General features: G+C 40.5%; 1 protein-coding gene across 1 annotated transcript in view; it reads right to left on the bottom strand.

Annotated features, from left to right (window-relative positions):
* LOC124238652 (protein mono-ADP-ribosyltransferase PARP15-like) overlaps positions 1-23,965 on the bottom strand; it is a 33,530-nt gene that overhangs the window by 9,012 nt on the left and 553 nt on the right. Inside the window, exons 2-6 of the mRNA XM_046659833.1 lie at positions 22,067-22,288; positions 20,819-20,897; positions 19,445-19,594; positions 4,540-4,602; positions 1,664-1,831 (exon numbers count right to left, since the gene is read on the bottom strand). Of these exons, the coding sequence (XP_046515789.1) occupies positions 1,664-1,831; positions 4,540-4,602; positions 19,445-19,594; positions 20,819-20,897; positions 22,067-22,288 (682 nt within the window). The remainder of the gene's footprint in view (positions 1-1,663; positions 1,832-4,539; positions 4,603-19,444; positions 19,595-20,818; positions 20,898-22,066; positions 22,289-23,965) is intronic.

The following is a 23,965-nucleotide window of genomic DNA, read 5'->3' as shown; positions in this document are numbered from 1 at the left end:
CCTAATGTGAAAAACAAAATGCAATGTTTGAAGTGTACAGGCCAGGCTGCCTGGGTTTGAACCTAGTTATGTTGCTTACTAGCTGTATAACCTTGTGCTTTAATACCTCAGAATCTTATCGGAAAAATGGGGAAACTAATAGTCAGGGGTGGGTCCAGTGTTTGTAGGGTTTGAAACTTATACATCTCAGAAAAAAAATACAAAATCGCAAATATAAAATTATGTATAGAAGTGAACGTTTAGAATCAGAAAAGAGATCACAATAAAGTATAAATTTTAAAATATTGAAAATTGTATTTCCAAGTCAACTTTCCTTAGCTGTATTCCAAAAGAGCCTGCAGCCACTCCAACACCCTGGGCCAGGGGGAGTCGGAGAAGTCTGAGTGGGAAGCGGGGAAGTGGGGAGAAGCAGTGGTCTTAACCCACGGTGGTTAAAATACTGTACTTTTGGAGTTTTACTAAGGCACATAACCTTGTAAAAGCATTATTAGCGCTTCTCTCGGGGCCTTTAAAAATCCTGTGCCGTTGAGAGGTGAATGAATCAGGGAGCGGGGCATTAGCATCATCTTCCACTAAGGAAATTATTGTATGACGTGATGGAGACGATGAGGAAAGTGTTCCTGGAAACTGTGAGCAGGACGAGGCTGAGCTTGTTGCTTAAGGTTAGCAACTGCATCTTACACGTGATTTATCCCCAGTGGCTTGCACAGGGCCTGGTGTCAACAGCATTTCAACTTAATGAATGTACCAATGAGGAGCCTGTGGGAGACACCGCAGTAAACCAGACGGGGGAGGTATTCGGGGTTTTGAAAGTAAAAGGAAGGCTGAAACTGAACCCCTCCCAGAAGAGGATTTAGTAGGACTGGCTGACTATGGGGGTCGGAGGGCACATAGAAGCAAGGGTGGTGGGACAGCTGGGAGCATCATGGCACCACCGAAGGAGGAAACTAGAAAACAACTCAAGAGTGTGACTCTTAGCCAGGGATGATGGTGACAATGATGAGTGTGGACTCTGTTATAAACGAGTTTCTGGTATAGAGAAATCTCCCAGAGGAGATCCTGGAGAAGGCTGAAAACGCTGATTTGGGAGTCAGAGCAGAAATGGTAACTGAGATAAGGAGAGTAAACGAATCCCCCAAAGGAACAAAAGGCAGAGTGAGAAAACCATGGAGTTAAGGCCAGGGCCGGTCCCGTGGCCAAGTGGTTAAGTTCACACGCGCCACTTAGGCAGCCCAGGGTTTCTCTGGTTCGGATCCCGGATGCGGACATGGCACAGCTTGTCAGGCCACATTGAGGCAGTGCCCCACATGCCACAACTAGAAGGACCCACAACTAAAATATACAACTATGTACTAAGGGGATCTGGGGAGAAAAAGCAGAAAAAAAAAAGAAGATTGGCAAGAGTTGTTAGCTCAGGTGCCAATTCTTAAAAAAAAAGGACAAACCTGGGAAAATACTTAGGGAACATAACACAAAGAAGAAAGATGGCATAGAAGAAAGGGGCGTAGGTCCCACAGATGGCTCTCAGGGTCTGAAAGTCTGCCCACTCTCTGATTGACATCACTATTGCTGCCTAGGCTCCGCACTGAGTTCATTAAGAGCGAGACTGAGTCTAAAGGAATCTGGATCACTCAGAATCTTTGAGTGACGAGAGGCTGCAAACCTGTTCCGATGGCTGGAAGGGAAACAGATGTGTACTTCCTCTGTTCACACTCTTCCAGAACACTGGAGACCGTTTTCCTGACATCATTTTCCCCAAGAACATGCATTATTATCTTGCACATTAGGAATCCACCTTGTGTAACTATAAAATCTCTGTGAGGCTGTGTAGCTGAAAAAAAAGGAAGAAAAGGAAACACACATAGCACGTACTTACTCTAAGCAACACTGATCACTGAGGAATGAAAATAGCTGCGATCAGGAAAAGTCGAGAAGATTCCTGTCTGAGTCCAATCTCCCTCCACCCATCTGGTTTCATTCACTGGGACTGTGACAGGCTCATTTTCTCTACAATCAGGATTCTTTAACTCAACAGCTACAGTGTTGAATATTTAGGGTGCTATTCAAAAGCACTCTATCTGCGTCAACCCACTCAATGCTCAAAACAAGCCTATCAGGTAGGTTCTGTTTCCTCCATTTCACAGAGAGGTAAGGTCAGTAGCCTAAGATTGTCCAGGATTTGAACCCAAGCAATCAGTGTCCAGGACTCTTAACTCCCACTATTCTGTCCAGAAGAGCAATTATGCGCTCATTCAGCCAGAATAAATTTTCAAGGAGGTGAAAGCAATGTATTCTGTTGTGTGGAGGTGTGAAAGGATGAAAATTTCTCCCTCCCTCAGGACCCCGAGAGCTCTTGAGCTCATGGAAATTACCAGGGCTGCTTTAAGGACCTTTTGTACCCTGAGTAAGGCAGGGCTCCAGCAAATGGACTTAGGACAGGACTGGGTCCCTGTCCACCCCACCCTGTCCTCCTGCTGAGCTCCCATTGCCCAGGCACTCCCTGCCGCCTCTCAGGTGTCCCACCTGCTCCCCCATCCCAGGCAGCCTCCTTAGGCTTTTCCAGCTTGTCCAACCCAGCTTCCTTCTCTGCTTCTGCCTTCCAAGGTTCAGCTAGCTCTTCCAGTGCAGAGATCCTTGCTAACATCCTCATGCTGGTAATCAATATTTCCTGCCTCTGATCTCTCTCCAGGAATTCTCTCCTCCAGAGAAAATGTCTTAAACAGAGGAGAGCTATTAAAGTGGGAGTTTCAGGCACGATAGCAGATCAAGTTGTGGGAACGTATTATTGTCAAATGTAGGACACCTATGATTCCTTCAAATCACACTCAGGGCGGACTACCTACTTGGCAAGGCATGAGTCTTGGTTTTGAAAGATAAATAGTTTATGATCACTCTTACAGGATCCCCACTGTGATGTAATAAAAAATAAATGTTTGGTCTTAGTCCCTGATTCCTGGCTCAGAGTTCCTAGATCCTTTGGAATCTCCTGAGGGGTAAGAGTGTATTTCTACACTAATGAGATGACTCCTCCAGGGTGCGGGGCTAGACAGTTTCAGAACGGGGCTGGTCTTCAGAAAGACCAAACTGTGATTAGAGGATTGCAACTCTCAGCCCCACCCCCTGACCTCCAGGGTCAATCACAATTCCGACGATTTAATCAATCTTGCCTACAGAATGAAACCTCCATAAAAACCCTAAACAACAGGGTTCAGGAACTTCCTTGTTGGTAAACACATCTAGGTACTGGAAGGGTGGCGTGTCTGGAAAGGGCTTGGAAGCTCTGTGCCCCTTCTCCCACACCTTGCCCTACACATCTGTTCAAATAAATTTCTAGGCCCAAGATGGAGCTGCTTCTGCCTGGGGTGACACATCAGCAAACTGAACTTTCAAACTAAACTTTTGTTTTCCAGTAAATGCCCCATTAGATCAGAAACACAGTATATCCAGTCAGCCAATCCCTAAATGCCAGGCCAACTCTGGGCTCTATACTTATTTCCTTTTCCCTGAATGTTCCTAAATAAGGTCAGATATGCAACCCCAGCCAAGCATGCTCAATTTCCCCATTGCCTCCTCTAGTGCTCTGTAAAGTCGCTCTCGCCCAAAATCCCTCAGGAAGAGCACTTCACTGCTTGAGAGGCACTATACTCCCCAGTCCACGGATTGTCTTCCCTTGAATAAAGGACCTCAAACTTCTCAATAAATTGTTTGCTTTGTCATTGGACACATTTCTTCCATTTGCTTGTTCCTGAGTTGTATCTTTTATAATAAACTGGTAAATGTAAGAAAAGTGTTTCACTGGGTTCTGTGAGTAAAAACTGAGAAGTGGGTTGTGGGAAACCCTGAATTTATAGCCAGTCCACCAGATGTCCCGGTGGCCTCTGGGACTTGCAACTGGTGTTTGAAGTAGGGGCAGTCTTGGGGGACTGAGTCCTTTAACTTGTGGCATCTGGCGCTAACTCCAGGTAGATAGTGGAATTAGAGAATTGGTTGGTGTCAGAAAACACCTCAGACCCACCCAGGCTCCCACATTCATTCATAAAAGGATTAGAAGTCAGCTACATGATGTGCTATAGGAAGTGGAACAAGCTTGGGGAGAATAAAAGATGATTTGTACGGCACTTTACAGTTACAAAACTTTTTACATTCATTCTTCCTTCTGATCCTCACAACCACCTGTGAGAAAGCCTTTACCAGATTCCTCGTTAGTAAAACTGTCTTGAGGGTGAGAGAGGCAAAGTTCTTAGAGGTCAGATGACGTGCCCAGGATCCCTCAGTATATGGTGGAACCCGGATCATTAGGACCCAGGCCTGGGTTCCCTTTAATACCCAGGAAGGAAGAGAAAGATGGGATGGTGGGAGAAAGGACCTCTGCCCCACAGCCTCCAAGTCACACCACCTATGTCTGCTGGCCCCGTGAACCAACCTTCTTCCAAAGCGCTCACCACTTACTCCACCCTCATCCTCCCGTGGGTCCTCTCACAGTATTCTCAGCCCTCCAATTTTCAACAGGTTGTAGCCAAAAGGAACATGTGACCATACCTAGTACAGCACATTCATTTTCCACAGCTGGGCCAGCACCTTCTAAAATTGCTTTTGACACTCCTAAATAAGACATGTTAATGGTAAAAGGCATTAGTTAAAATTCAATAAGTGGTTATAGCTTTTTTAGATTAGACTTTTGTTCAACTCACCCTTTTGTGCATAATGCACTCAGGCCCTCCCTCCCCCTGAAAACTGCCTTTCTATGGCAACCTCCATTCAATGGCTGATTAATAAACAATCTGGTCCCCAGCATGGTGGCACTGCCCAACAGCTGAAGGTCTCCAGGGTCTGCAGCTTTACTGTCTCAATTTGTACGGGGAGATTTTTGGCGTTATTTGAAATTTTTTGCATTCTATCTTATTACTTCATAAAGTTGGATGAAAAACATAAAAAAAGTTCTGACACTAATGAGAAACATGGATCTCAAATCTGAAAAAAATTGAGCATTTTACTTAAGTTCATTGACTGTTGTTTAATTTTGTTTTGTTTTTCAACACTAGACATAGTTGGCTGGCTTCAGTCCAGTGAATCTTCCAATCAAGGCTTTAGTTTCACCACTTTGCTCACATCTAATGACAGCCAGGTGAAGTGGTTGGAAACATGGACTTTGTATCTTGACAGACTGGGCTGGAGTTGACTCCACCACTTACGAGCTGCTACGTGACCAGTCAGTTCCTCATCTGTTACACAGAACCTAGCCTAGTACTGCCCTCACAGTTATCTGAACATTACAAGAGATAAGGGGAGACTGCTGGGAAGACGGCAGCATAGGAGGACTCTGAACTCATCTCCTCCCACAGAGACAACAAATTTACAACTACCTTTGGAAAAATTACCCCTGAGAGAGAATGGGAAACTGGATAGAAAGAACCCCCTCAATAAGGGACAGTCCTAACTGAGGTGGAAGAGGCAGACATTCCTTTATGGAGTGGAAAAAGCCACAATCTAGCGGTGGCACTTCACCACTGGGAGCAATCTTAAGGTACACAGCTTTCCCTGGAGGAGCAGGGGATCTGAGCAGGAGAGCTTTGCCATAATAAGCAGCTTTTGAACTCAGCACAACTGAAGTGAGTGTCATAACATCTGGCTTTCCTGGCTATTAAATACGATGGAGAATACCCCAAGAAGAGCTACTGAGAGACAAAGCTATAAGAGAAAGAAAAACCTGCTCATAAAGGGCCCACTCACAAATTCACCCGTTTCAGAAAGCAACTTAAAATCACCAGAAAGAAAGGTACACAGTCCTTTGGTGAAAAGACTCATTTGATAGGCTCTGAGTGCATCTTGGTGAGGCAGGAGGCAGCTGGACTACTTACCCATGGACTGAGACATTGGTGGCAGCCTCATTGTGACCTACAGGTGTGCTGACACAGACACTGGGAAATGCCATTGGAGTTCTTCCCCTGGCCTGTTAGTGCAGGGGTCTGCTCTACCCACTAAGGCACTGATTTAATCCAGCTCAGCCAGGGCAGGCAGCCTGCCCTAGGGACTGGCCCCACCCAACAGCAAGCCCTCAGGCAACTTGTGGGCCTGTATAGGCAGGGTGTGTGGGACCTCTGCAGCAGGATGAGTGGGTCTGCTTTGTGGGTGGGACATATGCACAGGGAGGACTGAGTTGACGGGGTACATGGGCCTGCAGATGGTGGGGTTAGTCAGCATCAGCAGACTTGTGCTTCTTAAACAGCCACATAGGGTATCAGCCCCACCTTACAACACCTGAAACAATTGTGTGCTGCTATGTCTAGGGCCAGCCCCACTCAGCTGCAACCCTGAGGTAGGTGACCACAGCCTTGTAGGCCAGTGGCCTCCAGCAATTGTAAATCCCTAAGCCTAGCAACCAGCCGTGCTGGGGGCCAATTCACTTAACATAAAAAATGCAGCAGGAATGTGCTATTAGGCCTTGCAGCCAACTGTGCTGCGGCTGCCCCCTGCCTGATAAAGTGACTGAAGACACCACAGCAGCTGCATGCAGTAGAGTATTACAACCAGCTGGCCAGGGGTACAGCTTAGAGTCCCCATGCACCTGCAGCAAGAGAAACCCTGCCACAAGAGAAGGACACACAGGGGACCCTTCTGAAACATTTGGAACTGGTGATGAGAGGGAAGCACACTGATGGGCCTCATAAGGCATCTCTTACATAAAGTCACCTCTCCAAGATCAGGGACATAACTGACCCACCTAATACACAGATATAAGCACAGAGAAAGAAGCAAAACGAGGAGGCAAAAGAATATGTTCCAAATAAGGGAACAGGACAAAACCCCAGGAAAAGGACTAAGTGAAACAGAAATAAACAATCTACCTGATAAAGAGTACAAACTAATAGTCATAAGGATGCTCACTGAGCTTAGGAGAAGAACAGATGAATATGGTGAGAATTTAGACAAAAAATTGGAAAATACACAAAAGACACAATCAGAACTGAAGTATATCATAATGGAAATGAAAAATTCACCAGAAGGACCCAATAGCAGAGTAGACAATACAGAAGAATGGATCAGCAAGCTGGATGAAAGGCTAGAGGAAATCACCCAAGCTGAACACAAAAAAGAAAAAAGAATTAAAAAGAATGAGGACAAGCTAAGGGTCCTCTGGGACAACATCAAGTGCACTAACACTCATATTGTAGGTGTCCCAGAAGGAGAAGAGAGACACAAAGGGACAGAGAATCTATTTGAAGAAAGAATAGCTGAAAACTTTCCTAACCTAAGGAAGGAAACAGACATCCAGGTACAGGAAGCATAGAGAGCATCAAACAAGATGAATCCGAGGAGGCCCATACCAAGACACATTATAATTAAAATGTCAAGAATTAACAACAAAGAGAGAACCCTAAAAGCTGCAAGAGAAAGGCAAGAAGCTAAATACAAAGGAAATCCCACGAGGCTATCAGCTGACTTCTCAGCAGAAACCTTACAGGCTAGAAGGGAGTGGCCTGATATGCTTAGAACGTTGAAAGGAAGAAACCTTAGCCAAGAATACCCTGCCTGGCAAGGTTATCATTTAGAATGGAAGGAGAGAAAGAGTTTTCGAGACAAGCAAAACTTGAAGGAGTTATAACCAATAAACCAGACTTACAAGAAATGTTAAAGGAACCTATTTGTGTGGAAAAGAAAAGACCACAAATAGGAATAAGAAAATTATCAAGGAAAAAAACCACAATAAAATCACTGGTAAAGGTAAAAATACAGTAAAGTTAGCAGATTAACCACCGATGAAGCTAATATGAAGGTCAAAAGACAAAAGTACTAAGATTATCTATTTCCATGATAAGAGCATAACAGATATACACAAAAAAGACATTAAATATGATATCAAAAACATAAAATGTGGGAGGAGGGGATTAAAAGAGTAGAGCTTTTATAAGAGGTCAAATTTAAGAGACCATCAACTTAATATAGATTGCTATATATGTAGCTTATTATATACAAACCTCATGATAATCACAAACCAGAAACCTATGATAAATACAGAACAAATTAAGAGAAAGGAACTCAAACATAATACTAAAGAAAGCCATCAAACCAAAGGGAAGAGAGCAAGAGAAGAAGATATGAACAGAGAAGAACTACTAAAACATCCAGAAAAAAAGTAATAACATGGCAATAAGTATATACTTATCAATAGCTACTTTAAATTTCAATGGACTAAATGCTCCTATCAAAAGACATAGAGTGGCTAATTGGATAAAAAAACAAGACCTATATATATGCTGCATACAAGAGACACACTTCAGACCTAAAGACAATCACAAACTGAAAGTGAAGAGATGGAAAAAGATACTCCACACAAATGATGAAGAAAAGAAAGCTGGGGTAGCAATACTTATATCAGACAAAATAGACTTTAAAACAAAAACTGTGACAAGAGACAAAGAAGGACACTACATAATGGTAAAGGGAACAATCCAACAAGAGGATATACACTTGTAAATATCTATGCATCCAACGTAAGAGCACCTAAATATATAAAGCAGTTATTAACAGACATAAAAGGAGAAATAGACAGTGACACAATAATAGTAGGGGACTTTAACACTCCACTTACATCAATGGATAGATCATCCAAATAGAAGATCAATAAGGAAACACTGGCCTTAAATGACACATTAGATCAGATGGACTTAGTAGATCTATACAGAACATTTCATCCAAAAATTAAAGAATACACATTCTTTTCAAATGCACATGGAACATTCTCCAGGACAGATCACACATTCAGCTCCATAACAAGTCTCAATAAATTTAAGAAGATTGACATAATACCAAGCATCTTTTCTGACTACAGTGGTATGAAACTGGAAAGTAACTACAGGAATAAAACTGGAAAAGCCACAAATATGTGGAGATTAAACAAAATGCTACTGAACAACTATTGTGTCAATGAAGACATCAAAGGAGAAATAAAATAAAATACCTGGAGACCAATGAAAATGAAAATACGACATGCCAAAATTTATGGGATACAGCAAAAGCAGCTCTAAGGGGGAAGTTTATAGCAATAGAGGCCTACCTCAACAAACAAGAAAAATCTCAAATAAATAATCTAACAGTGCACCTAAAGGAACTGGAAAAAGAAGAATAAACAAAGCCCAAAATCAGTAGAAGGAAGGCGATAATAAAAATTAGAACACAGGGCTAGCCCTTTGGCCAAGTGGTTAAGTTCATGTGCTCTGCTTTGGCAGCCCAGGGTTTCACCAGTTCAGATCCTGGGTGTGGACCTAGCACCACTCATCAAACCATGCAGAGCCAGCATCCCACATAGCAGAACTAGAAGGACCAACAACTAGAACATACAGATACATACTGGTGCTCTGGGGAGAAGAAGGGGAAAAAAAAAAAAAAGATTGGCAGCAGATGTAACTCAGATCCATTCTTCAAAAAAAAAAAAAAAAGGCAAGAACAAGAAATAAAAGGGATCCAAAATGGAAAAGAAGTGAAACTGTCACTATTTGTAGATGACAAGACTTTATATATATATATAAAACCCTAGGGATTCCACCAAAAAACTATTAGAAATAATTAATGAGTATAGTAAAGTTGCAGGATACAAATTCAATGTACAGAAATCACTTGCATTTCCATACACTAACAACAAAGTAGCAGAAAGAGAAATTAAGAATACATCCCCATCCCATTTACAATTGCAGCAAAAAGAATAAAAATACCTAGGAATAAATTTAACCAAAGAGGTAAAAGACCTGTACATTGAAAACCATAAAACATTGGTGAAATACCACAACTAGAAGGACCACAACTAAAAAACGTACAACTATATACTGGGGGTATTTGGGGAGAAAAAGCACGAAAAAAAACAAAATTGGTGAAAGAAATAGAAGACACAAAGAAATGGAAAGATATTCCATGCTCTTGGAATGGAAAAATTAACATAGTTAAAATGTCCATACTTCCTAAAGCAATCTACAGATTCAGTGCAATCCTTATCAAAGTTCCAATGGCATTTTTCACAGAAATAGAACAAAGAATCCTAAAATTTATATGGAATAACAGAAGACCTCAAATAGCTAAAGGAATTCTGAGGAAAGAGAACAAAGCTGGAGGCATCACACTCCCTGGTTTCAAAATATACTACAAAGCTATAGTAACAAAAACAGCATGGTACTGGCACACAAACAGACACACAAATCAATGGAACAGAATCGAGAGCTCAGAAATAAACCCACACATCTATGGACAACTAATATTCGACAAGGGAGTCAAGAACATACAATGGAGAAAGGAAGTCTCTTCAATAAATGGTGTTGGGAAAACTGGACAGCCACATGCAAAGGAATGAAAGTAGATCATTATCTTACGCCATACACAAAAGTAACTCAAAATTGATTAAACACTTGAAAGTAAGACCTGAAACCATAAAACTTCTAGAAGAAAACATAGGCAGTACGTTCTTGGACATCAGTCTTAGCAGCGTATTTTCAAATGCCATGTCTGACCAAGCAAGGGAAACAATAGAAAAAATAAACAAACAGGACAACATCAAACTAAAATGCTTTTGCACAGCACAGGAAACCATCAAAAAAATGAAAACACAACCTAACAATTGGGAGAAGATATTTGCAAACCATGTATTTGACAAGGGATTAATATCCAAAATATATAAAGAACTCATACATCTTGGGAGCAAAATGGCGGGGTGAGCTGACCCGGGATTCCTCCCCTCCAAAATACAACAAAAGATTGGAAGAACTGAATTTCAGAGAATAAACATAATGCCAGCTCATTAGAGACCTACAATACCAAGAAGGCGGAGATCATAACCTTGCTTACACCTTCGGAGGCGCTGGAACGGTAGGAGAGAACATCGCTCCCTGCCCTAGAGTCTGCGATCGCTGCGGCGGCGGGTCGGGAAGGAGCGGGGGAGGGGCCACGCGACCGGGGAATCATCCGGGACTCCTGCCGCTGATTCAGTGGAGACCCGCTGACGGGGGGAAAGCTTCCATCCGTGGGGACCCTATAAATCAAGGGCCTTGGGAGACCAGAGAACAGAACTGATCTGAACCCAGACCAGCGCCTGTGAGTAACAGCCCCTCCCCCACAGCAAAGCCAGTGGGTGCAGCCATCTTGCCCCAAGGCGGAGAGCTAACACACCGCTCTCGACCCCCATCTAGTGGCGACAGGCTGTAACTGCAACTGAATTCTACCACCATGCGAAAAAACCGCTCCTCTACCATCCAGCAATTTATAAAAGCCCCAGACCAGAAGGAAAACAATAAAAACATAGAATTAAGTCCTGAGGACTTGGAATTAGGTAAACTAAGTGATAATGAGTTCAGAGCAGCTATAATCAAAAAACTCAATGAGGTAGAGAGAAAGATAGAGAAACAAGCCGAGTTCTGGAGTTACTTCACAAAAGAGATTGAAATCATAAAGAAGAATCAAACAGAATTACTTGAGATGAAAAACACAATGGACCAGATAAAACAGAATACGGATTCCCTGAATACCCATGTAAACAACATAGTGGAGAAAATTAGCATAATCGAAGATAGACAGGCTGAATGGCACCAGAGGAAGAAAGAGAACTAAGAATTAAAAAAAATGAGGAAAATCTCCGAGAGATAATGGATTCAATGAGGAGTAAGAACATAAGGATCATAGGAATTCCCAAGAATATGGAAAAGGAAAATGGAGCAGAAAGTGTGCTTAACGAAATTATTGAAGAGAACTTCCCAAATCTAGGGATCGACAGAGAAATGTGTGTAGAGGAGGGTTTTAGATCTCCCAGATTTGTCAATGTAAAAAGAGCTACCCCATGGCATATAGTAGTAAAGTTGGCAAAAAGGAAAGATAAGGAAAGAATACTCAGAGAAGTAGGGAAAAAAAAGAGAATAACCTATAAAGGAGCCCCTATCAGACTGTCAGCGGATTTCTCTACAGAAACCCTACAAGCTAGGAGAGAATGGAGTGACATATTCAAAGCTTTAAAGGATAAAAATCTTCAGCCAAGAATACTCTATCCAGCAAGAATTTCCTTCAGATATGAGGGAGAAATTAAATCTTTTCCAGACAAACAAAAGGGAATTTGTAACTAAAAGCCCTCCACTACAAGAAATCCTCAAGAAGGCTCTCATACCTGAAAAAAGAAAAAAGGGAGAAAGGGGACACAATCCACAGACTAGGGAGACCAATGGATAGAACCAGAACAGGATAGCAAATATTCACTTATAGCATTAGGGTAAAGGTAAGGAAACTACCAAAACAAGGACGATCTTAGCACTCTAACTACCAATTAATAAGACGAGTTGGAATAAAAAATGAAAATAATTATTTAGGAGGGGAAGAGCAAAGGGTCTAAATCAGTATTGGTCAAGTAAGTAAGAGAACACCAGAGAATAGACTATATTATACACGAGATTCTAAATACAAACTTCAAGGTAGACACTAAAATAAAGTACAGAACAGAGTCACAAATCATAAATAAGGAAAAAGCTAAGAAACCCAGCATAAGAAATTGCAGTATTAAATGGGTAGTCTAAAGCACACAGGAAAAGAAATGCAGGAAAACAAGATAATGAGCGACAGATTAACAGCACTCAGTCCACATGCATCAATAATCACTCTCAATGTGAATGGATTGAACTCTCCAATAAAAAGACACAGAGTGGCAAAATGGATTAAAGAACACGATCCAACAATTTGTTGCCTCCGGGAAACACACCTCAGCCCCAAGGACAAACACAGACTCAGGGTGAAGGGGTAGAGGACAATACTTCAAGCAAATAGCAAGGAAAAAAAGGCGGGTGTTGCAATTCTCATATCAGACCAAGTGGATTTCAAAATAAGACAGGTAAAGAGAGACACAGAGGGACAATATATAATGATCAAAGGGACACTTCATCAAGAAGAAATAACGCTTATAAATATCTATGCACCCAACACAGGAGCACCAAGATTCATAAAGCAACTGTTAACAGACCTAAAGGAAGATGTTAAAAACAACACAATAATAGTAGGGGAGCTCAACACCCCACTCACATCAATGGACAGATCATCCAGATAGAAAATCAACAAGGAAATAGTGGAGCTAAATGAAAAACTAAAACAATTGGACTTAATAGACATATATAGATCACTTCACCCTGAAAGAGCTGAATACACATTCTTCTCAAGTGCACATGGAACATCCTCTAGGATAGACCATATGTTGGGAAACAAGGCAAGCCTCTACAAATTAAAAAAAAATTGAAATAATAACAAGCATCTTCTCAGATCATAGTGCTACAAGGCTAGAAACTAATTATAAGAAAAAAGCTGAGAAAGGCACAAAGATGTGGAGACTAAACAACACACTACTGAACAAGCAATGGATCATTGAAGAAATTAAAGAAGAAATAAAAAAATACCTGGAAACAAATGAAAATGATAGCATGCCATACCAACTCATATGGGATACAGCAAAAGCTGTATTAAGAGGAAAATTCATTGCAATACAGGCACATCTTAAGAAACAAGAAAAATCCCAAATAAGCAACCTTAAAGCACACCTAACTGAACTAGAGAAAAAAGAACAAATGAAGCCCAAAGTCAGCAGAAGGAGAGAAATAATAAAAATCAGAGCAGAAATAAATACTATTGAAACGAAAAAGGAAGTAGAAAGGATCAGTGAGACAAAGAGCTGGTTTTTTGAGAAGATAAATAAAATTGACAAACCACTAGCCAGACTTACAAAGAAAAAAAGGGAGAAAGCTCAAATAAACAAAATCAGAAATGAGCGAGGAGAAATAACAACAGACTCTGCAGAAACACAACAGATTATAAGAGAATACTACAAAAAACTATATGCCAACAGAATGGATAACCTAGAGGAAATGGATAAATTCTTGGACTCCTACAATCTCCCAAAGGTCACTCAAGAAGAGGCAGACAATTTGAACAGACCAATCACAAGGAAAGAGATTGAAACAGCAATCAAAAACATCCCAAAGAATAAAACCCCAGGACCAGATGGCTTTCCTGGGGAATTCTACCAAACTTTCAGAGAGGATTTAATACCCATCCTTTTCAAGCTATTCCAAAAAATTAGGGAAGATGGAACACTTCCTAACACATTCTATGAGACCAACATCACGCTGATACCAAAACCTGACAAGGACACCATGAGAAAAGAGAACTACAGGCCAATATCACTGATGAACATAGATGCAAAAATTCTAAACAAAATTTTGGCAACCAGAATTCAGCAATTCATCAAAAGAATCATACATCAGGATCAGGTGGGATTCATACCAGGGACACAGGGATGGTTCAACATCCGCAAATCAATCAACGTGATACACCACATCAACAAACTGAGGAATAAAAACCACATGATCATCTCAATAGATGCAGAGAAGGCATTTGACAAGATCCAACAGCCATTTATGATAAAAACTCTAAACAAAATGGGCATAGAAGGAAACTACCTCAACATAATAAAGGCCATATACAACAAACCCATAGCCAATATCATACTCAATGGGCAAAAACTGAACGCCATCCCCCTGAAAACAGGAACGAGACAAGGATGCCCTCTATCACCACTCTTATTTAACATAGTACTGGAGGTCCTGGCCAGAGCAATCAGGCAAGAAAAAGGAATAAAAGGAATCCAAATAGGGAGGGAAGAAGTGAAACTCTCGCTGTTTGCAGACGACATGATCTTATATATAGAAAACCCCAAAGAATCCATTGGAAAACTGTTAGAAGTAATCAACAACTGCAGCAAAGTTGCAGGGTATAAAATGAATTTGCATAAATCAGTAGCATTTCTATACTCCAGTAATGAACCAACAGAAAAAGAACTCAAGAATACAATACCATTCACAATCACAACAAAAGAATAAAATACCTTGGGGTAAATTTAACTAAGGAAGTGAGGGACCTATATAATGAAAATTACAAGGCCTTTCTGAGACAATTGGATGACGACATAAGGAGATGGAAAGACATTCCATGTACATGGGTTGGAAGAATAAACATAGTTAAAATGTCCGTTCTACCTAAAGCAATCTACAGATTCAACGCCATCCCAATCAGAATCCCAATGACATTCTTTACAGAATTAGAAGAATCCGAAAATTCATATGGGGCAACAAAAGACTCCGAATTTCTAAAGCAATCCTGAGAAAAAAGAACAAAACGGGAGGCATCACAATCCCTGACTTCAAAACATACTACAAAGCTATAGTAATCAAAACAGCATGGTACAGGTACAAAAACAGGTGCACAGATCAATGGAACAGAATTGAAAGCCCAGAAATAAAACCACACATCTATGGACAGCTTATCTTCGACAAAGGAGCTGAGGGCATACAATGGAGAAAAGAAAGTCTTTTCAACAAATGGTGCTGGGAAAACTGGAAAGCCACATGTAAAAGAATGAAAATTGACCATTCTTTTTCACCATTCACCAAAATAAACTCAAAATGGATCAAAGACCTAAAGGTGAGACCTGCAACCATAAGGCTTCTGGAAGAAAACGTAGGCAGTACGCTCTTTGACATCAGTATTAAAAGGATCTTTTTGGACACCATGCCTTCTCAGAGAAGGGAAACAATAGAAAGAATAAACAAATGGGACTTCATCAGATTAAAGAGCTTCTTCAAGGCAAATGAAAGCAGGATTGAAACAAAAAAACAACCCACTAACTGGGAAAAAATATTTGCAAGTCATATATCTGACACAGGCTTAATATCCATAATATATAAAGAAGTGTCGCAAGTCAACCACAAAACATCAAACAACCCAATCAAAAAATGGGCTGGAGACATGAACAGACATTTCTCCAAAGAAGATATACCGATGGCCAATAGACACATGAAAAGATGCTCATCATCGCTGATCATCAGGGAAATGCAAATCAAAACTACACTAAGATATCACCTTACTCCCATTAGAATGACAAAAATATCTAAAACTAATAGCAACAAATGTTGGAGAGGTTGCGGAGAAAAAGGAACCCTCATACACTGCTGGTAGGAATGGAAACTGGTGCAGCCACTATGGAAAACAGTATGGAGATTCCTCAAAAAATTAAAAATAGAACTACCATACGATCCAGCCATCCCACTACTGGGTATTTATCCAAAGAGCTTGAAGTCAGCAATCCCAAAAGTCCTATGCACCCCAATGTTTATTGCAGCACTGTTTACAATAGCCAAGACATGGAAGCAACCTAAGTGTCCAGCAACAGACGAATGGATAAAGAAGATGTGGTACATATATACAATGGAATACTACTCAGCTGCAAAACAGAACAAAATCATTCCATTTGCAATAACATGGATGGACCTTGAGAGAATTATGTTAAGTGAAATAAGCCAGTGAGAGAAGGATAATCTGTGTATGACTCCACTCATATGAGGAATTTAAAATTATGGACCAAGAACAGTTTAGTGGATACCAGGGGAAAGGTGGGGTGGGGGGTGGGCACAAAGGGTGAAGTGGTGCACCTGTAACATGACTGACAAACATTAACGTACAACTGAAATTTCACAAGATTGTAACCTATCAATAACTCAGTAAAAAAATAAATAAATAAATAAAAAAGAACTCATACATCTTAACAACAAAAAAACCAGCAACGCAATTAAAAAATGGGCAAAAGATCTGAGCAGATATCTTTCCAAACAAGATATACAGATGGCCAATAGGCACATGAAAAGATGTTCAACATCACTAATTATTAGGGAAACGCAAATCAAAACCACAATGAGCTATCACCTTAAACCCGTCAGAATGGCTATAATTAATGAGACAATAAATAACAAGTGTTGGAGAGGATGTGGAGAGACGGGAACCCTCAAACACTGCTAGTAAGAATACAAACAAGTGCAGCCACTAGGGAAAACAGTATGGAAATTCCTCAAAAAATTAAGAACAGAACTACCATAATCCAGCTATTCCACTGCTGGGTATTCATCCAAAGAACATGAAAACACAAATGCGTAAAGATATATGCACCTCTATGTTCACTGTGGTATTATTCACAATAGCCAAGACTTGGAAACAACCTAAGTGCCCATCAAGGGACGAATGGATAAGGAAGCTGTGGTATATATACACAGTGGAATACTACTCAGCCATAAAAACGATGAAATCTCTCCATTTGCAACAACATGGATGGACTTTGAGGGTATTATGCTAAGCGAAATAAGTCAGAGGGAGAAGGTCAAATACCATATGATCTCACTCATAAATAAAACATAAAAACAACACCAACAAACACATAGATATAGAGATTGGATTGGTGGTTACCAGAGGGGAAGGAGGAGAACAAAGGGATGAGTAGGTATACATGTGTGGTGATGGATGGTAATTAGTGTTTGGGTGGTGAACATGATGTAATCTACACAGAAATTGAAATATGATAATGTACATTTGAAATTTATATAATGTTATAAACCAATGTCACCTCAATAAAAAAAATAATAAAAATGATAGAGTGGATGAAAAATTCCTAGACAGAATCTGGCACATAAAAGTATTGAATAAATGTTAGTTATTTTATCATTATAAAGATCTGTCTCTCTATCTACCTGTATCTCCTTGATTATGTGTGGTGTGTGTGTGTGTTATGAATTGTCTGTTTTTTAAAAATTCCCTTTCCTGTTTGTTCGTTTTGGTCTCTGACTTTGCCATGGTGGAGGTTTTCTTCAAACATTTGTGATCTTTGCCAGTCCATTCACGTTTAAGAGTGAGTTTGGAAGCTCCGTGTGCAGGAGGCTGGCTGATGGGTCAGCTTCAATGTAAGGCGAGCAGGTAGTAAGTACTGGACTTTGCAGTCAGGCTCCCCAGAAAGACCCTCCAATCTCATGCCGGGAGGGCAAAAGCCCATGTGCTGTTCTGGGAGCCCCCTGGGGACAGGGACTGGGCATTTGCTGTTCAGTACAGATTTCCCTTAATCGCTGCTTCCATCTAGCTCCCCACCCTCGCCTGTGCCTGTGTTCTCAGTCCAGAACTTTTAGAGAATAAACCTCCCATGGCTGGCCAGGGAAGAGCAAGAGAAGTTACTGGTGCAAAGGATGGGGGACAGAATCAACAGGTCCAAGTGCGCCTCATACAGAATTCCATCCCATTCTGTTCTCATCTCTTCACTGGCCCCCCGCCTTCGCAGGTTCCTGCTGCCTCCACTCCGGCGTCTTCCTGGGCCTGCCATTCTCTCTGGCGGGTTCTCAGTCTTGTCCACTCTGGGTCAGTTACCTCCACTGGCTAGCTGCTTCCTGTCTTCTGGAAATACGTTGCTATCTCTTTTTCCCTCCAACTCTCCTTTTCCCTGTGAGTTTGTGCCCTTTTTGTTAATTCCCTCGTGCTTTAGTGGAGTTTCAAAAGGGGGCAGGGATAAATGCATAAGTTTAGTTTACCAGGTTTCAAATAATTCAAGGTTCTTTAGGTCTACACTTTGAATGACTGATAAATTGAATGGCTATATTACAGACTCACTTCTGCAGAGTAAGTTCCATAATATTTTGCGGCTTAGAAAGTATTTAAACTTCGATTTCTATTTGTGCTTTATCTTACCCTTTTAATTTAAACATTAATCTTTTGTAATACATAAAATATATTAGCAAAAGAGTGTATGTAAGCTATATTGGGAAGGGCATGCACAAAAGTGTTATTCAATGGGGATGGTCAAAGATTTTAGGGAAAATCAAGAAAAGGGGGTTATGGGGCCGGCCTGGTGGCGCAGTGGTTAAGTTTGCACGTTCCGCTTTGGCGGCCGGGGGTTTGCTGGTTCGGATCCCAGGTGTAGACCTATGCACTGCTTGTCCAGCCACTCTGTGGCAGGCGTCCCACATATAAAGTAGAGGAAGATGGACATGGATGTTAGCTCAGGGCCAGTCTTCCTCAGCAAAAAGAAGAGGATTGGCAGCAAATGTTAGCTCAGGGCTAATCTTCCTCAAAAAAAAAAAAGAAAAAGAAAAGAAAAAGTGGTTGAATTTTGTTTCAGGTCAGTATAGTATAGAGAAGAGTTGAGTTACAGGAGGTGAGATGTGAGTACCAAGTGAGTTACACAAAAAAGGAAATAAAAATAGAGGAACTTAAAGCTTATCAAATTTTAAGTGTGGAAATTTGATAGTTCAGAGCTAAAAAGGGGAAGAGAGCTGACATTGACTTAGAAAAATGCATTGGTTACACCCACCTTTACATCAGTTATAACCCATCTAATGTTCCTCTGGGAGCAGAGAAACCGAGACACAGAGAGGTTAAATGATTTGTCCAAGGCCACATAATGGTAAGTGGTATAGCCAGGAATCAAACCCAGTTCTTTCTGATTCCAGGGCTGGTATATTTTCTACAACACTCTCTGTCTACTCAGGGCAACATTAGGCATAATTTCCCTCCCTGTAATACATTAGTTATAATAATAGTTACAATCAAGTATATTGCTTACATAAAGTACCTGATTTTAGATTAAATGTCCTTACTGTCGAGTTTACAATAACATCTGTTTTTTCCTTGGTGATATCTCCAGGAGCAATCTGGAAAGTAATCGCACCAATGTTCATTTCATATGTTCCAAACTCAGGGTTAGAGACAGCCCCGAAGATATCTGAAAAGGAAGAGATGGATGAAGGGATAGCAGGCTTCTGGAGGAGAAAAACATTATGGGGCCTATTCTCTCCCAGTCCCCTTTCTTCCCCCTACATAAATCCAAACGTTACCATGTCTCCTAGCCTGTTAAACGGCTGGCTTTTCTTTTTTAAGGGAATTAGAAAAGAATGCTTTGTGGCAGTAGCAGTATCTATATTTTCTCAGTTAAATAGGGTGACGCAGAAACATCTGATTGGACCATCTGTCTGTTTGCGAAAGTTGCTGCCGTGTCACAGAAAGGAGTGAGGAGGAAGGAGAGACTGCAGACCGCACTCCCATTTCATCTCTGGGAGATTCTTTTTTTTTCTAGCTTTTATTGACAAATAAAAATTGTACATATTTAAGGTGTACAATGTGATGCTTTGATATACATATTCATTGCGAAATGATTACCACAATTGAGCTAATTAACACACACATCACCTCACATAGTTACCTTTGTGTGTGTGTGTGTGTGTGTGTGTGGTGAGAACACTTGAGATCTACTCTCAGCAAATTTCAAGGATACAGTGCTTTGTTATGAACTAGAGTCCCCTTGCTGTATATTAGGTCTCAGAATTTATTCATCTTACAACTGAAATGTTGTGCTCCTGGGAGATTCTTTTATTACCGTTTTACAAAAAGGAAAATGGTCTCAGAGTGGCCAAGGCATTTGTCCAATGTGAAACAAGGGCTCACTAACTGGAGATGTGAGCTCTTCCTGCCATTTCACATCCTGCTGGGGTGGCGATACTTAGGCTGCTCAGAGGAAATTACCTAAAACATGTTGGAATATTACTGTACACTCTACACTCTAGGGCTTCACAAGTTAGATGTGCCATTTCTACTTGTCCCTTAAACTCTTCAGTTCTCTCTTTCCACATTTATACAGTAGCAACAGAACCACCTGCCCATGGGCTATTGTATGAGTTAAACAATATAATATATATGAAAGCCATCAGTACAGTTTACTGTGCTAGGCATATTTTAGTTATCTTTTATTATCACATATTAGAAACTCTGGCCTCATTACCAACGACTTGGTTCACATCAATAAGGTTTGTTCTTTGTGAGCCCAGACAATGGAACAGGCCCTGACACCTCTTCCATCACTGATTTGGTCTTCATGTGAATTTGTCTCCTTCTATTGGACTCCATCTAACAATGAAGAGTTGCCAAGCAAAGCAGAACAACTTTACCAGACCTTGCATATCTCCAGCCTTGAGAATCCCGTCCTTGTTGAGATTTCCGTTCGACTGTCTAGTGAATTCATCTAAAAATATCTGGAAATGAAAGAAACATAGCTACTTTCTCTGCCACAACAACGTTCTGTAGAAACGTTGATCCAATCCAATTCTTTGGAACGTTGATTATCAGACATCAGTTAGGAACAACAATTCTCAATAGATTTCCTCTTGTCTCAGAGACTTTTTAATTAAGGAACTGTAGTTCAACCTAGGAATTTTCTCAATAAATACCAGTGCTGATTGACTTTATTTCATGGGAAGACCACAATTCTATCCCAAATGCCTAAGAAGAACTAGGAACTTGGAGGACAACATTATCTTCCATATCTTTTTTTAAGTGCTAATGTTAGTAAGCTGCAGCAATTGCTTTCAAACTCAGGTAATAAAAAGGTAAGAAGAACCACTTCTACAACCAGCATTGAGGCTTGCTATGTGCTAGACGCTTCAAATCCATCCTCTCGATTCTCACAACTCTGAGAGGTGTTATTGCCATGCTCTTTTCACACGATAAAACTGAGATTCAGAGATGTTACCTCGCTCGACCTTTAAATGGCAAAACCAAGATGCAAACCTTTCTTCTTTGTACTTTTATGTTGTTTGCATTTTTGCTATAAGTATGCACAATTTACATAAAATCAATAGAACTTTTTCAAGGGTGAAAACCAGATTTTGGTGCTCAGCATGGGCCAATCAGCTGAGGAGCCCTCCTCAAGGAATGTCACCTTCCAAGGGCAGTGTCGGTAATGAGCACTTGGGAAATGTGCTGGACTGCTTCTCCACCACTGAATATGGTGCTGGTATTTCTAGCTTTAGACCCTCAGAGATGTGTATAGACTTGCTGTATTCTATCTAAATAACTAAATCCTTGAGGCTTCCCTTTTCTAGTCTTTTCCCTGTAGACAAAGCCATGACTTAGCTTTCATTTAGACGGTGTTAAATGTCTAGGCCACTTTTATGCCAATAACTTTCTGCTTCTTTCTAAGGATTTATTTATTATAGATTACCTTGTCTCTTTATAAACTGTCTAGGAAGGATGTATGTGTTATCAGTGTTACCTCCTACTTAATCCATTTGACAACTCTCTATCAGCAACCCACACTTACGGGCAAGGAAGTAGAAAACACTGTTAGTGACAGATCTGCAAAGACATCTGATTGCACTGAGGTTGACTTGCCAGAATGACCAGAAGTGATATGTAACCATACCTGTTGGCTTTCCTCATCATCTGGATGTACCAGAAGTTGAACTTCCTGTAAGGTTTTCAGCCACTCACTGCTACTAAATTTGAACACTTCTGAAATCATTAGTTCAGCAAAAATAGCTTTGGGAAACCTCAAGTTTCCGGTTCCAATCATGGGAAATGTGATTGATGAGAAAGAAAGCTGCTCTACATTCATCAAACATTTCTTGATTATATTTGCCATGATCTGAAATGTAGAAAGTACATTTATATAAGTTAGGGCTCAAGCTGGAAAACAGAAAGAATCGTGGCTTCAGCAACACTGACTCGGCTCTCTGCTACTCTTGGCCTTGTCAGGGCCTAAGGAGTCAGAAAGGGAGAACAAGAAAGAGGGGAGAGAACTTTCCAGAGAGACTCCAACTCACTCAGGAGGGGAGAGTCCAAAGGTATGGGAATGGTTACAGAAACAACGGTATCTCATTGTAATTTAAAGTGAAGTTTATGAAGATTTTTTTGAACATTTTTATGAAAACTTTTAACAACATGGGGAAATGTTTATGTTAAAAAAGCAGGATTAAAAAAAGTTTAGAAGGGAATCTCAACTAAGAAATAAATATACATAAAATTAACTTGAAAGAAATGCAGTAAAATGTTAACCAAAGTTATCTCTAGGTGGTGGGATTATGATTTTTATTTTTTTACTTTTCCGTATTTTCTGCAATGTACACATATTACTTTTATATTGGGAAAAACACGAAGATGGGAGGTTAAACTGGGAGTAGACAGGAGAATTAAGTCATCAAAAGAAGAACACTGGGGGAGTAAAATTAGCAATATGGCAGAGTGAGCTGTTCCCTTTATCTCTCCCCCTTTGAACTACAACTAAATAGACAGTCATTGATCAATGGAGGACACCCACACAGCACAACAGGACACCTGAGAGACCCGTGCAATGATACATCTAAAGGTGGATGGACCACCCCCGGGGAGGTGGTAGAGATAGGTGAGCACTCTCTGGCTCTTCTGCAGATGACATGATTCTTTATATAGAAAACTCTAAAGGATCCATCATAAAACTATTAGAAATAATCAACATCTATAGCAAATTTGCAGGGTACAGAGTCAACTTACAAAAAGCAGTTGCATTTCTATACTCTAGTAACAAACAAGCAGAAAGAGAAGTCAAGAATACTATCCCATTTACAGTTGCAGCAAAAAGAATAAAATATCTAGGAATAGATTTAACTAAAGAGGTGAAAGACCTATACACTAAAAACTATGAGACATTATTGAAAGAAATTGAAGAAGATTAAAGAAATGGAAAGATATTCCATGCTCATGGATCGGAAGAATTAACATAGTTAAAATGTCCATATTACCTAAAGCAATCTACAGATTCAATGCAATCCCAATCAGAATCCCAATGACATTCTTCACAGAAACAGAATAAAGAACCCTAAATTTATGTGGAATAACAAAAGACCTTGAATAGCCAAAGCAATCCTGAGAAAAAAGAAGGAAGCTGGAGGAATCACAATACCTGACTTCAAAATATACTACAAAGCTATAGTAATCAAAATAGCATGGTAGAGGCACAAAAACAGATACACAGACAAATAGAACAGAATTGAAAGCCCAGAAATAAACCCATACATCTATGGACAGCTTATCTTTGACAAAGGAGCCAAGAACATACAATGGAGAAAGGAAAGTCTCTTCAATAAATGGTGTTAGGAAAACTGGACAGCCACATGCAAAAGAATGAAAATAGACTATCTTGCACCATACACAAAAATTAACTGAAAATGGATTAAAAACTTGAATGTAAGACCTGAAACCACAAAACTCCTAGAAGAAAATATAGGCAGTACACTCTTTGACATTGGTTGTAGCAACATATTTTGAATACCACATCAACTAAGGC

Source organism: Equus quagga, chromosome 4 (assembly GCF_021613505.1).
Source record: "Equus quagga isolate Etosha38 chromosome 4, UCLA_HA_Equagga_1.0, whole genome shotgun sequence".
NCBI classification, from domain to species: domain Eukaryota; kingdom Metazoa; phylum Chordata; class Mammalia; order Perissodactyla; family Equidae; genus Equus; species Equus quagga.
Note: the sequence above shows the minus strand (reverse complement) of the source record. Positions and strands in the feature narration are given on the sequence as shown.